Source organism: Lonchura striata, chromosome 31 (assembly GCF_050655825.1).
Source record: "Lonchura striata isolate lonStrDom1 chromosome 31, ASM5065582v1, whole genome shotgun sequence".
Classification (NCBI taxonomy): Eukaryota; Metazoa; Chordata; class Aves; order Passeriformes; family Estrildidae; genus Lonchura; species Lonchura striata.
This window is the reverse complement of record NC_140733.1, coordinates 8,672,566-8,687,386: the sequence shown is the minus strand read 5'-3', so window position 1 is coordinate 8,687,386 and position 14,821 is coordinate 8,672,566. Positions and strand designations below refer to the sequence as shown.

At 64.8% G+C, this 14,821-nt stretch overlaps 1 protein-coding gene across 1 annotated transcript; it reads right to left on the bottom strand.

Moving 5' to 3' along the window:
- Window positions 1-12: 12 nt before the first annotated feature.
- On the bottom strand, window positions 13-14,395 carry LOC146764867 (glycogen phosphorylase, muscle form). The gene is made up of 20 exons (XM_085563896.1): window positions 13,522-14,395; window positions 12,465-12,566; window positions 12,160-12,238; window positions 11,334-11,437; window positions 10,988-11,119; window positions 10,223-10,334; window positions 9,887-9,969; window positions 9,400-9,543; window positions 9,232-9,324; window positions 8,934-9,080; window positions 8,107-8,270; window positions 7,181-7,295; window positions 6,549-6,650; window positions 6,304-6,451; window positions 5,230-5,288; window positions 4,418-4,559; window positions 3,249-3,456; window positions 1,937-2,071; window positions 1,652-1,718; window positions 13-609 (listed from the first exon to the last, which is right to left on the bottom strand). The coding sequence occupies exons 1-20, from the start codon at window positions 13,762-13,764 to the stop codon at window positions 457-459; spliced, it is 2,532 nt and encodes an 843-aa protein (XP_085420022.1). The 5' UTR covers window positions 13,765-14,395; the 3' UTR covers window positions 13-456.
- Between the last annotated feature and the right edge of the window lie 426 nt (window positions 14,396-14,821).

Here is a 14,821-nt window from a genome sequence, read left to right as displayed (position 1 = left end):
GCATTTCTCTCGTTGCCTTTTCTTTTCCCTTCCTTTAATTCCTTTTTTTTCTTCCTTTTTGGGGGGGACCCCCCTGTTTCCCACTTCCCCCCCCCCCAATTCCCGCAGCGCCGGGGAGACCCCCGCCCCAAATCAAATCAAACCAACCAAAGGAGCCCCAAAACTGCCCCAAAACTCGGGGGTCTCCTGAACCCCCCCCCCCGGGGAGAGATTTGGGGGTGCGGGGCGCGTGCTGGGGGGTCCCAGGTGGGCGGGACAGTTGGGGACCCCCCCCCAATTTGTGGGGGAATGAAGGCACAGGGTGGGATGGGGGGGGGGTCCGCGTTTTGGGGTTCCCCACAATTGCCGGGGATGCTCTGGGGTGAATTTGGGGGATTTGGGGTGCGGGGTTCAGCGGTGCCCGGTCCGGGGGAATTCCGGGGGGGTTCCCCCGGTGGTGGTGGGGGGGGGTCCCCGTTACTCGCGGGGGTCGTCGGGGGCGGGGATGCGCTGCCGGCTGGGCTCGCAGCCCCAAATCTCCCGCGCGTACTGCGCGATCGTCCGGTCGCTGGAGAACTTCCCCGCGGCCGCCACGTTCCGGATCACGGTCCGGGTCCACTCCCGCGGGTTCTGGGGGGGGTCCCGGGGGGGCTCACAGCGGGGGGACCCCCAAACCCACCCCCACACCCCCGCCCGCTCCGCCCCAGACACCCCCAGACCCCCGTACCGCCCCCACCCCCGTGTGTCCCCACGGGGTTTTGGGGTGCCCCGCACCTGGGGAACCCCTGGGTGCCCCCCCCCCATTTTCATCCTCACGGGGTTTTGGGGACCCCCCCCGGGTCCTCCCTTGGGTTTAGCGACCCCCCCCACAACCCCTCCGTGCCCCCTGCAGGGTTTTGGGGACTCCCCCCCCAAACCTCGCGGGGGTTTTGGGGAGGGACCCTTTGGGTGTTGTCACTTCGGGGGTCCCTTTTTGGGGGGTCTCCTGGGGGGGTCCCGTTTTGGGGGTGCCCCTTTGGAGGGGTGTCTCTTTGGGGGTCACTCGGGGTGCTTTTTGAGGGGGGGGTCATTTTTGGGGGGCCCTTAGGGGGATCCCGTTTTGGGGGTCACTCAGGGGGTGTTTTTAGAGAGGGGTCCCTTTTTGGGGGGTCGTCTCTTTGGGGGTCACTCAGGGGGTGTTTTTTGGGAGGGGTCCCTTCTGGGGAGGTCCTTTGGGGGATCTCGTTTTGGGGGTGTCCCTTTGGGGGTGTTTTTTGAGTGGGGGGGGTCATTTTTGGGGGGCCCTTTGGAGGATCCCGCTTTGGGGGGTGTCCCTTTGTGGGATCCCGCTTTGGGGGTCACTCAGGGGGTGTTTTTTGAGGGAGGGGTCATTTTTGGGGGGCCCTTTGGAGGATCCCGCTTTGGGGGTCACTCAGGGGGTGTTTTTTGAGTGGGGGGTTCATTTTTGGCGGGCCCTTTGTGGGATCCCGCTTTGGGGGTCACTCAGGGGGTGTTTTTTGAGGGGGGGGTCATTTTGGGGGGGCTCTTTGTGGGATCCCGCTTTGGGGGTCACTCAGGGGGTGTTTTTTCAGGGGGGGTCATTTTTGGGGGGTCCTTTGGAGGATCCCGCTTTGGGGGTCACTCAGGGGGTGTTTTTTGAGTGGGGGGGTCATTTTTGGGGAGGGGTCCCCACCTTGTAGAGCGCGCTGACTTTCTCCTGGCACTTCACGTAGGCTTCATAATCCGCGAACACCTTAAACCTGGGGGGGGGGGCAGGACGGAAAATTGGGTGGTGGGACCACCATCCATCTATCCGGACCCCCCCCTATCGCGATATGAACCCCGACATCCCTCATCACCCCCCCCCAGCCCAGCCCAGCCCATTCCTCCATCCCTGCGGGACCCCCAACCACCCCCCACCCTGCGGACCGCGCCCCTATCGCGATATCCCCCCCCCCCCCAGGGCTCCTGTCGCGACCTGTCGTGGTTCATCAGCATGTTGACGATGTCGCGGAACAGGTCGGGCTGGCGCGGGCTGAAGAAGCCGGAGCTGAGCTGGTCCACGGCCTGGCGGAGCTCGGGCAGGCGCTCGTAGAACTCCTGGGCCCGGTACCTGGGGGGTTCGGGGGGGTTTGGGGGTTCCTGGGGGGGTCCTGAGGGGTTCTAGGGGGGTCCTGGGGGGGTTTGGGGATTCCTGGGGGGGTTCTGGGGGGGTCCTGGGGGGGTCCTGAGGGGTTTTGGGGATTCCTGGGGGGGTCCTGAAGGGTTTTGAGGGGGGTCCTGGGGGGGTTTGGGGATTCCTGGGGGGTCCTGAGGGGTTTTAGGGAGGGGTCCTGGGGGTTTTTGGGGAGGTTTGGGGGGGGTCCTGGGGGGTTTGGGGGGGGTCCTGGGGGGTTTTGGGGGAGGTTTGGGGGGCCCCGGGGGGTTTGGGGATTCCTGGGGGGGTCCTGGGGGGCTCCTGAGGGGTTCTGGGGAGTTTTGGGGATTCCTGGGGGGTCCTGAGGGGTTTTTGGGAGGTGTCCTGGGGGTTTTTGGGGAGGTTTGGGGGGGGCCCCGGGGGGTTTGGGGATTCCTGGGGGGGTCCTGAGGGGTTCTGGGGGGGGTCCTGGGGGGTTTTTGGGGCGTTTTCGGGGGTTCAGGGGGTCCCCCCCCAAAATCCTCTGGGCTTCCCCCCCTGCTCAGTTTTGTGCCCGTGTGGTATTGACACCCCCAGACCCCCAAAGCCACAGACCCCAGACCCCAAATCCCAGATCTGCAGACCCCCATGTGGTATTCACATGCCCAGACCCCAGACCCCCAAACCTACAGACCCCAGACCCACAGACCTCAGGCCCTGATCCCAGACCCCAGCCCCACCTGTGGTTTTCACACCCACAGACCCCAGACCCGCAGACCCTGACCCCAGATCTGCAGACCCCAGACCCCCATGTTGTATTTACATGCCCAGACCCCAGACCCCCAAACCTACAGACCTCAGACCCACAGACCCCAGACCCCCCTGTGATATTCACACCCCCAGCCCCAGACCCCAGACCCACAGCCCCCAGACCCCCCTGTGGTATTCACACCCCCAGACCCCAGACCCCCCTGTGGTATTCACACCCCCAGACCCCAGACCCCCCTGTGGTTTTCACACCCCCAGCCCAGCCCCAGACTCCAGACCCCAGACCCACAGCCCCCAGACCCCCCTGTGGTTTTCACACCCCCAGCCCAGCCCCAGACTCCAGACCCCAGACCCACAGCCCCCAGACCCCCCTGTGATATTCACACCCCCAGCCCCAGACCCCCACCCCTTCCTGTCGAGCTCCTCCACGTCGGGCACCCTCATGCCGAAGATGAAGAGGTTCTCCTCGCCCGCCTCCTCGGCCATCTCCACGTTGGCACCATCCATGGTGCCGATGGTCAGCGCCCCGTTCAGCATGAACTTCATGTTCCCGGTGCCCGAGGCCTCGGTGCCCGCCGTGGAGATCTGCTCCGACAGGTCCGCGGCCGGGATCACTGCGGGCAGCGCGGGCAGCGCGGTGAGCATCGGGGTTATATCGGGGGATATCAGGATGTATTGGGGTGTATTTGGGTTATATTGGGGATATCGGGGTGTATCAGGGTTATATAGGAGTTATATCAGGGTGTATCGGGAGATATCGGGGTGTATTTGAGTTCTATTGGGGGATATCAGGTGATATCAGGGTTATATAGGAGTTATATCAGGGTGGTTTTGGGTTATATCGGGGTGTATCGGGGTTATATTGGGGTGTATCGGGGTTATATCGGGGGATATCAGGATGTATTGGGGTGTATTTGGGTTATATTGGGGGATTTTGGGGTGGTTCAGGAGGTTTTTGGGGTGGGTTCAGGAGGTTTTTGGGGTGGGTTCAGGGAAGATTTTGGGGTTCAGGGGATTTTGGGGTGGGTTCAGAGAGGTTTTCGGGGTTCAGGGGGATTTTGGGGTGGATTCGGGAGGATTTTGGGGTTCAGGAGGTTTTTGGGGTGGGTTCAGGGGGATTTTGGGGTTCGTTCAGGGAGGATTTTGGGGTTCAGGGGATTTTGGGGTGGGTTCAGGAGGTTTTTGGGGTTCAGGGGGGTTTTTGGGGTGCCCACCCTTCTCGGCCAGCAACACGCGGTAGTTCTCCAGGAACAGCACCCGCAGGCGGGTTGGGGATTTTGGGGTGGGTTCAGGGGGGTTTTGGAGTGGGTTCAGGGAGGATTTTGGGGTGGGTTCAGGGGGTTTTTGGAGTTGTTCAGGGAGGATTTTGGGGTTGTTCAGGAGGTTTTTGGGGTTCAGGAGGTTTTTGGGGTGCCCACCCTTCTCGGCCAGCGACATGCGGTAGTTCTCCAGGAACAGCACCCGCAGGCAGGTTGGGGATTTTGGGGTGGGTTCAGGGGGGTTTTGGGGTTCAGGGAGGATTTTGGGGTTGTTCAGGAGGTTTTTGGGGTTCAGGGGGGTTTTTGGGGTGCCCACCCTTCTCGGCCAGCGACACGCGGTAGTTCTCCAGGAACAACACCCGCAGGCGGTCGCCCACGGCCGGGTCCTGGTTGACCACGTCGCCGATGGCCGTCACCAGCCGGATGATCATCTTGGCCATGTGGTACCCGGGGGCAGCCTGGGGGCACCCCAAAACTCAGCGACCCCGAAAACCCTCGGGGACCCCCGCCCCACCCACAGAGAGATCCTGCACCCACCATGGACCCCCGACCCAAACCAAAATGGAGCCCCTGACACCTCTCTGAAACACAAAAAACTCAAAATCCCAAAAACCCCAAATCCCCAAAACCCAAAATTCCAAACAACCCCCTAATCCCAAAATCCTAAAACCCCCAAATCCCCAAAACCCCCAAATCCCAAAACTCCAAACAACCCCAAATCCCAAAACTCCAGAATCCCAAAAAAAACCCAAAACCCAAAAAAAAACCCAACCCCAAAAAAACAACCCCAAACCCAAAAAAAACCCCCACCCCAAAACCCCAAAAAAACCCCAAAACTCAACTCCCCCCAAATCTCAAATCCCAAAACTCCAAAACGTCAAAACCCCGAACTCCCAAAATTCCAAAATCCCAAAACTCCAGAATCCCAAAACTTCAAAATCCCAAAACTCCAAAACCCCAAAAAAAACCCCCAAATCTCAAAATCCCAAAACCTCCAAACCCCAAAATCCCAAAACACCAAATCCCCAAAATAAAAACACCCAAATCCCAAAACCCTCAAAAAACCCCCAAATATCAAAATCCCAAAATCCCAAAAAATCCCCAAATCCCAAAATCCCAAACCCCCACCTTGCCCCCGATCATGATGGTTCGGGGCACGAACGGTTTCCCAGGGTCCTTCTTGATCCCTGAAATTGGGGGAGACCCCAAAATGGGGGGGCACGAGTCAAGGGAGACCCCCCCCAAAATCAGAGAGGGTCCCCGAGGGGTTTGGGGGAAGTTTGGGGGGGTCCAGGGGGGTTGTACCGGGGGGGTCGGGGGGATTTTGGGGGGTCCTAGGAGTATTTGGGGGATTTTGAGGGGGTCCCAGGGGGATTTTGAGGGGGTCCCAGGAGGATTTGGGGGATTTTGGGGGGGTCCCAGGGTGATCCAGGGTTTTTTTGGGGGGTCCCAAGAGGATTTTGGGGGCTCCCAGGAGGATTTGGGGGGATTCTGGGGGATCCCGGGAGGATCTTGGGGGATTTTGGGGGGTCCCGGGAGGATCTTGGGGGATTTTGGGGGGTCCCCGCTCCGGTGGGGGCAGTGGGGAGGGGTCCGGGGGGGTTTCTGGGGCTGGGTCCAGAATTGGGGAGTTTGGGGGGGGTCTCCACGAGTGGGGAGGGGTCCGGGGGATTTTGGGGACCCCCCTCAGGGTTGTAGGGGGTGATGAGGTGCAGGAATTGGGGGTTCGGGGGGGTCCCAGGGCGGGGTTTCTCAGGGGATTTGGGGGATTTTGGGAGGATTGGGGGATTTTGGGGGATTTGGGGGGGGGTCTCCCCGAGTCGGGCGGTCCCGGGGGGGTTTCGGGGACCCCCACTCACGGTTGTAGAGGGTGATGACGTGCAGGAATTGGGGGTTCGGGGGGACCCAGGGCGGGGTTTCTCAGGGGATTTGGGGGGGATTGGGGGATTTTGGGGGGGTCTCCCCGTGTCGGGGGGTCCCGGGGGGTTTCGGGGACCCCCACTCACGGTTGTAGAGGGTGATGACGTGCAGGAATTGGGGGTTCGGGGGGACCCAGGGCGGGGTTTCTCAGGGGATTTGGGGGATTTTGGGGGGATTGGGGGATTTTGGGGGATTTTGGGGGGATTGGGGGATTTTGGGGGATTTGGGGGGGGTCTCCCCGAGTCGGGGGGTCCCGGGGGGGTTTCGGGGACCCCCACTCACGGTTGTAGAGGGTGATGACGTGCAGGCAGTTCAGCAGCTGCCGCTTGTACTCGTGGATGCGCTTCACCTGCACGTCGAAGAGCGAGGCGGGGTTCACCCGCACCCCCGACACCTTCTCCAGGTACGCCGCGAACTTGGCCTTGTTCTCCTGGGGTTTGGGGGGGCAAAAAAAGGGGGGCTGGGGGCGCGGCCGGGACCCCCACGGCACCCCCGGAGCCCCCCCGGGACCCCCCGGCCCCCCGTACCTGCTTGACCGTGGCCACGTCCCGGATGAAGCTCTCGTCGTCCACGAAGTCCCGGAGCCGCCGCAGCTGGTCCAGGTCGGACACGAAATCCTCCCCGATGCGCTGCAGAGGTGGGGGGAGCCCCAGGTGAGGCCAGGTGAGCCCCAGGTGATTCCCAGGTGAGCCCAGGTGAGCCCCAGGTGAGCTCAGGTGATCTCAGGTGATCCCAGGTGAGCCCCAGGTGAGCTCAGGTGAGCTCAGGTGATCCCAGGTGAGCCCCAGGTGAGCTCAGGTGAGGCCAGGTGAGCCCCAGGTGATTCCCAGTGAACCCCAGATAAGCCCACGTAAGCTTCAGGTGAGCCTCAGGTGATCCCAGCTTTTCCCAGGTGCCCCCAGGTGATTCCCAGATCATCCCAGGTGATTCCCAGGTGATCCCAGGTGATTCCCAGGTGATCCCAGGTGAGCCCCAGGTGCCCCTGGGTGCCCCCAAGTGATTCCCAGGTGATCCCAGGTGAGCCCCAGGTGAGCCCCAGGTGAGCCCCCAGGTGAGCCCCCAGGTGAGCCCCCAGGTGAGCCCCCAGGTGAGCTCAGGTGAGCCCCAGGTGCCCCTGGGTGCCCCCAGGTGATCCCAGGTGAGCCCCAGGTGCCCTCACCTGCGCGATGACCTCGGCCAGGCCGGGGTTGCACATCACCAGCCAGCGCCTCGGGGTGATGCCGTTGGTTTTGTTCTGGAACTTGTGGGGCTCCAGCTCATAGAAATCCTTAAAGCTGGGGGGACACGGGGGGCGTGGGGGGGCGTGGGGACACCCGGGGGGCTGGGGGGACGTGGAGACACCCGGGGGGCTGGGGGGACGTGGAGACACCCGGGGGGCTGGGGGATTTGGGGTTCTGGGGGAATGGGATGGATTTGGGGGGACGGGGGATTTGGGGTTCTGGGGGACAGGGATGGATTTGGGGTCCTTGGGGGACGGGGGGGGTGAATTTGGGGATTGGAATAGGTTTGGGGTCTGGGGGGGAACTTGGGGTTCTGGGGGAATGGGATGGATTTGGGGTTCTGGGGGACAGGGACAGGTTTGGGGGGACAGGGACGGGTTTGGGGTCTGGGGGGGACAGGGACGGGTTTGGGGTCTGGGGGATTTGGGGTTCTGGAGGGACAGGGAGAGGTTTGGGGTCTGGGGGGACAGGGACAGGTTTGGGGTCTGGGGGGACAGGGACAGGTTTGGGGTCTGGGGGGACAAGGGGGGTTTTGGGGACAGGGACGGGTTTGGGGTCTGGGGGGGACAGGGAGAGGTTTGGGGTCTGGGGGGACAGGGACAGGTTTGGGGTCTGGGGGATTTGGGGTTCTGGAGGGACAGGGAGAGGTTTGGGGTCTGGGGGGACAGGGACAGGTTTGGGGTCTGGGGGGACAGGGGGGATTTGGGGGACAGGGACAGGTTTGGGGTCCCGGGGCCGGAGCTGTCCCGGGATCCGGGAGCAGATCCAGGTGCCGCTATCGCGGCAGAACGCGGGTTGGGGAGGGGGGATCGGGGGGGATTTGGGGCGCCCGGGTGGGATTTGGGGTGCCCGGGTGGGGTCGTACACGCTGTCCTTGAGGATCTGCGAGTGGATCTCGGCCACGCCGTTGACGGCGTGCGCGCCCACGATGCACAGGTGAGCCATGTTCACGCGCTTGACCGCGCCCTCCTCCACCAGCGACATCCGCCGCAGCCGCTCCAGGTCCCCCGGGAACAGCGCGTACACGCGCTGGGGTGGGGGGCGCGTCAGGACCCCCGCGACCCCCCGGGACACCCCCGGGGACAAGGGACCCACAGAGACCCCCTGAGACAGCCCCAGGGGCAACGGACCCACAGAGACCCCCTGAGACACCCCCAGGGACACCCCACCCACAGAGACCCCCTGAGACAGCCCCAGGGGCAACGGACCCACAGAGACCCCCTGAGACAAGGGACCCACAGAGACCCCCTGAGACACCCCACCCACAGAGACCCCCTGAGACAAGGGACCCACGGAGACCCCCTGAGATACCCACAGAGACCCCCCGGGACACCCCCGGGGACAAGGGACCCACGGAGACCCCCTGAGATACCCACAGAGACCCCCCGGGACACCCCCGGGGACAAGGGACCCACGGAGACCCCCTGAGACACCCCCAGGTACCCCACCAGGGACACCCCACCCACAGAGACCCCCTGAGACCTCCTGAAACCCCCAGGGATAATGGACCCACAGAGACCCCCACACGTCACGACCCCCGGATCCCCAAACCCCCGGGGTTCCCCCCACACCCCACGACCCCCGGGACCCCATGACCCCGGGGTCCCCCCACACCCCACGACCCCCGGATCCCCAAACCCCCGGGGTGCCCCAACACCCCACGACCCCCGGGACCCCCCCCAATTCGCTCACGTCGAGGAAGCGCTGGTTGATCTCGTAGATGAGCTGCAGGTGCCGCGGCAGCAGCGACTCCAGCAGGTGCACGGGCCAGCGCTCCAGCGCCTCGGGCAGCACCGTGTGGTTGGTGTAGGCGCAGGTGCGCACCGTGATGTCCCACGCCTGCGGGGGGACACGCGTGGACACCCCCGGAGTGACCCCCGGTGCCCCCCACCCAGGGGGGGGATGCGGAACGTGGCCCGCGGGTTTTGAGGGACCCTCCCCCGTGATTTGGGGAGGGGCGTGGGGGTCCGGGCGTGTCCCCCCCACCCACCTGGTCCCACCCCAGGTGCTCCTCGTCCACCAGGATCCGCATCAGCTCCGGGATGGCCAGCGAGGGGTGGGTGTCGTTCAGCTGGATCGCCACCTGCGGCGGGCGGGAGGGCTCAGCGGGGCCGGGGCCGATTTTTGGGGGGGGGTCCCCGGAGCTTTCGGGGTTCACCTTGTCGGGGAAGCTCTCGAAGGATTTCCGCACGGGGTCGCGGCTGCCGAACTTGGCGGATTTGAAGCGCCGGACGATGTCGTGGAGCGTGGCCGCCACCACGAAATATTCCTGCTTCAGCCGCAGCTCCTTGCCCTCGAAAAACTGGGGGTGGCCCCCCGTGAGACCCCAAAACAACCCCCCAAAACTCATTCCCTTCAAAAAACTGGGGGTGGCCCCCCGTGAGACCCCAAAACAGCCCCCAGAACTCCTTCCCTTTGGAAAACTGGGGGTGCCCCCCCGTGAGACCCCAAAACAGCCCCCAAAACTCCTTCCCTTTGGAAAACTGGGGGTGACCCCCCCCCCCAACTAGGGATTCCCAGGACCCCTCCCCATTATTTGTGGGATATTTTTGATGCTCCCCGGCAGGTTTGGGGGTGCCCCTGCTCCCCCGGTGTTCCCAGAGCCCCCCAGCCCCCCCCAGGACCCCCAGCCCCCCGTTTCTCACGTTGTCATTGGGGTACAGCACCCGGGAGATGTTCTCGGCCAGGTTTCGGTCCAGCACGGCCTGGACGTACCCCCCGACATTGACTGGGGGGGGCAGAGAGATCAGGGGGGGCCCAGGGGACCCCCGAGCGTGGGGGGGTCCCGGGGGGGATCTGGGGGAGCAGGGTGGATTTAGGGTTCAGGTTTGGGGTGCCGAGGGTGGATTTGGGGTTTGGGAGGGGATTTGGGATGCTGGGGGTGGATTTGGGGGAGCAGGGAGGGGATTTGGGGGAGCAGAGTGGGGATTTGGGGTTCGGGGGGATTTGGGGTTCAGGGTTTTGGGGTTCGGGGCACTCACAGTCCTTGAGGTTGAAGTCGTTGGGGGCGCGCGCTGACCACAGCCGCAGCGTGTTGACGGTGTTGTTGCGGTAGCCGGGGACGGGCGTGTCGTAGGGCAGGGCCAGCACCACCTGCGTGTGACACGCGTGTGTGACACCTGTGTGACACCTGTGTGACACCTGTGTGACACCTGTGTGTGTGTGACACCTGTGTGTGACACTGTGTGTGTGTGTGACACTGTGTGTGTGTGACACCTGTGTGTGACACTGTGTGTGTGTGTGACACTGTGTGTGTGTGTGACACCTGTGTGTGACACTGTGTGTGTGTGTGACACTGTGTGTGTGTGACACCTGTGTGTGACACTGTGTGTGTGTGTGACACTGTGTGTGTGTGACACCTGTGTGTGTGTCTGACACCAGTGTGTGTGTGTGACACTGTGTGTGTGTGATACCTGTGTGACACTGTGTGACACCTGTGTGTGACACTGTGTGTGTGACACCTGTGTGACACCTGTGTGTGTGACACTGTGTGTGTGTGTGTGACACCTGTGTGTGTGTGTGACACCTGTGTGTGACACTCTGTGTGTGTGACACCTGTGTGTGTGTGACACTGTGTTCCCCCTGTCACCTCGGTACCCCCACATCGCTCTCACCAGCTGTGCCCAGCGGTGCCCAGCTGTGCCCTCACACACATCTCACTGTCCCCTGTCCCCAGCTGTCCCCAGCGGTGCCCAGCTGTGTCCAGCGGTGCCCAGCTGTGCCCAGCTGTGCCCAGCGGTGCCCACCTGCGTGTCCAGCCACCTGGCGCCGCTGGGCCCGTGCTCCACGCGCCCGTAGAAGTGCACGGGGATCGTGTACTCGGGCCGGGCCTTCTCCCAGGGGTTCCCGTAGCGCAGCCAGTCGTCGGCCTCCTCCACCTGGGGGGCCGGACACCTGAGACCCCCCCCAAAACCCACCCAGAGACCCCCCCCAAAATCCACCCACAGACTCCCAAATCCACCCACAGACCCCCAAAACCCACCCACAGACCCCCATACCCGCCCCTCCCGGGACCCCCCGTACCTGCCCCCCCAGACCCCCGGTACCTGCGCCCCCCCCCCCCGGGACCCCCGGTACCGGGACCCCCCGTACCTGCCAGCCCCCCGCGATTCGCTGGTTGAAGATCCCGAACTCGTAGCGGATCCCGTAACCGTAGGCAGCGAGCCCCAGGGTGGCCATGGAGTCCAGGAAACAGGCTGGGGACACGGGGACAGCGTCAGGGACACCGGGACACCGTCAGGGACACCGGGACACCGTCAGGGACACGGGGGACACCGCCAGGGACACGGGGACATTGGGGACATGGGGGACACCGTCAGGGACATTGAGGGGGAACACAGGAACAGGGTCAGGGACACTGGGGGCACAGGTCAGGGACACTGGGAACACTGGGAGAGGGTCAGGGACATTGAGGACACAGGGACAGGGTCAGGGACACTGGGATCAGGGACACTGGGACAGGATCAGGGACACTGGGGACACTGGGACAGGGTCAGGGACACTGGGATCAGGGAGACTGGGAACACTGGGACAGGGTGAGGACTCTGGGGACACTGGGATCAGAGACACGGGACAGTGGGGGACACAAGGGACACGGGGGGACACGCGAGGACAGGAAACAGGCTGGTGGCAGGGAGATGTCACCGGGCACATCGGGGACACCGTGGGGACACCGTGGGGACACCGTGGGGACACCGTGGGGACACGGGGGGACAGGAGCATGGCGGGGGAATCCCGGGGCCGAGCCCATCCTGGGGCCGGGGCTGTCACCGAGTGGGGAGGGGGACACCGGGGACATCCTGGGGACAATCCCGGGGATCGGGGGGTCACTGAGAGGGGAGGACATCGTGGGGACATTGGGGGGGCCGTGGCCATCGCGGGGTCCCCTCCAGCCCCCTGGGGACCCCCCTGCTGTCACCTGCCAGCCGCCCCAGGCCACCATTGCCCAGCCCCGCGTCCTCCTCGATCTCCTGCAGCTCCTCCATGTCCAGCCCGAGCTGGGGATGGCGACAACAGAGCGGGGCTTGGGTGGGGGGGACCCCAAAACGTCCCCATCCCCTCCCTCCCCCCCGTCCCCTCTCTGTCCCCCCGTGTCACCCCCATTCCATCCCAACCCCACCCCCAGGGGCAGCCCCACATCGCAGCCCCTCTGCAGCGCCCCACGACCCCTCCCCAGCCCCCCAAACCGCTCAGAGCCCCCCAGAACCCCGTGCCCCCCCAAACCTGGTAGAGCGCCTCATCGCAGCCGCTCTGCAGCCCCAGGTTCACCATGGTGTTGGTCAGGGTGCGCCCCATGTAGAACTCCAGGGACAGGTAATAGATGCGCTAAAAGGGGGGGCAGGGGGTCGCGGGGGGGTCGGGGGGGGGTCACCGGGGGTCACGGCCACCCCCGTGCCCCCGGGCCCCCCTCCCGGCCCCGCCGCCCCCCCGCTATCCGGTGTCGGGATTAAATGGCAGCGGCCGGGGCAGCGGGAAAGGTCAGGATAAATTTAACTGGGGATGGGGGGGGAAGGACCCCCCCAGTCCTGACCCCCCTCCCAACAAATGCACCCCCAAACTCGCACTCCCAAAATCTCCCCCTCCCAGACATGAGACCCCCACAAACCCACAGCCCCCCACCCCACGATTCCTGGTGACCCCCCCCCCCCATCGGGGTCATTCCCACGGTAGCATTGTTGGGCATGGAGCCCCCCAGGAGCCCCCCAAATCCCTCCAGGAACCCCCAGGACCTCTCTAGACCCCCCCCCAAAATCCCCTTTCCCCCCACTTTGAGTTTCTTCTCTTTATTCACTGCTGGGTCTGCAGCCCCCAGACCCCTCTAGGACCCCTCTAGGACCCCCCCAGAACCCCCCCCAAACCCCACCTTGGGGTCTTACCCATGGTGACACCACTGTTTGTGAAGCCCCCAGACCCTCTGAGGACCCCCCAAAATCCCCTTTCTCCCCACTTTGGGGTTCTTCTCTTTATAGCTCTGCTGTCTGTGCAGCCCCCAGACCCTCTAAGGACCCCCAGACCCCCCCCCAAACCCCACCTTGGGGTCTTTCCCATGGTGACACCGCTGTCTGTGCAGCCCCCAGACCCTCTGAGGACCCCCAGAACCCCCCCCAAACCCCACCTTGGGGTCATTCCCATGACAGCACCGCTGACTGTGCAGCCCCCAGACCCTCTGAGGACCCCCAGAACCCCCCAAACCCCACCTTGGGGTCTTTCCCACGGCAGCACCACCGACTGTGCAGCCCCCAGACCCTCTGAGGACCCCCCAGGACCCCCCAAACCCCACCTTGGGGTCTTTCTCGTAGTAGTACTGCTGTGTCCGCAGCCAGCGCCCCACCAGGTGGTCGCGCACGGTGTGTGCCAGCGCCATGTAGTAGTCGCGCGATGTCGCGACATTGCGATCCTTGACCAGGGTGAAGTGCAGGTGCCGGTTGAAGTTGCGCTTCAGCTCCCCCACGTTCTCGGGCCCCGCCAGCCCCCGCACGCTGATCTGCCGCCGCCGCTCCGCGTCCGTCAGCGGCCGCGACATGGCGACAGGGATGGCAGGGGGGCTCTGGAGAGGCAGGGGGGCTCTAGGGGCTGGGGGGCTCCGGGGCTCCGAGCTCGGGTTTGGGGGTCCGCAGGGATCCGGGCTGGGGGGCTCCGAGCTCCGGGTTTGGGGGTCCGCAGGGATCCGGGCTGGGGGGCTCCGAGCTCGGGTTTGGGGGTCCGCAGGGATCCGGGCTGGGGGGCTCCGGGGGTCTGAGCTCCGGTTTGGGGGTCCGCAGGGATCCGGGCTGGGGGGCTCCGAGCTCCGGTTTGGGGGTCCGCAGGGATCCGGGCTGGGGGGCTCCGGGGGTCCGGGTTTGGGGGTCCGCAGGGATCCGGGCTGGGGGGCTCCGGGGGTCCGGGTTTGGGGGTCCGCAGGGATCCGGGCTGGGGGGCTCCGGGTTTGGGGGTCCGCAGGGATCCGGGCTGGGAGAGCTCCGGGGGTCCGGTTTTGGAGGGGTCCGGGGGGCTCCGGGTTTTTGGGGAGGCCGAGAGGGATTCCGGGTTTTGGGGTGGTCCGGGGGGCTCCGGATTTTAGGGGGGGGGTCTCCCGATTTTGGGGGTTTAGGACTTGGGGGGCTCCGGGCCGGGGGCGGCGGCAGCGGCGCCCCGGCCGCTTTGAGCGCGCGGCTGCTTCAATATTCATGAGGGGGGCGGAGCCTGAGCGGAGCCACGCCCCTAACACGACGTGCAGGGTAATTATTCGGTAATTATTCATCAAGGGGCGGAGCTCGGGGCGGACAGCGCCCACTGCTCGTTAATTATTCATGAGGAGGCGGCGCTTGAGGGGTCCCACACACCCCTGAGACCCCTCCCCAAAACCGGGGGGTCCCGAATGCCCCGGGGGAAGGTCGGGGGGGTCTCTGGGTGTCCCCTCACCCTCGCTGGGTTGAGGGGGGGGGTCCTGGGGGTCCGTGTGTGCTGTCCCCCCCCTCCCCAGCCACCTCCCCCCCGCCCCGGTAACCGGATCGCGGCCGAGGTCGCGACATTCGCGGTGACCTCGGCGCTGAGTGACGGCCGCAGGGGGTGGGGGGCGCGACCCCCGCCGCACCGGCTCC

Bases quoted from the DNA above. Each gene is read 5' to 3' on its own strand.
- LOC146764867 (XM_085563896.1), bottom strand. From the start codon at position 13,764: ATGTCGCGGCCGCTGACGGACGCGGAGCGGCGGCGGCAGATCAGCGTG. The intron at 8,271-8,933 runs GTGAGCGAATTG...CCCCCACCCCAG, and splicing joins TCAACCAGCGCTTCCTCGAC to CGCGTGTACGCGCTGTTCCC. The intron at 7,296-8,106 runs GTACGACCCCAC...GTGTCCCCCCAG, and splicing joins CAGATCCTCAAGGACAGCGT to CTTTAAGGATTTCTATGAGC.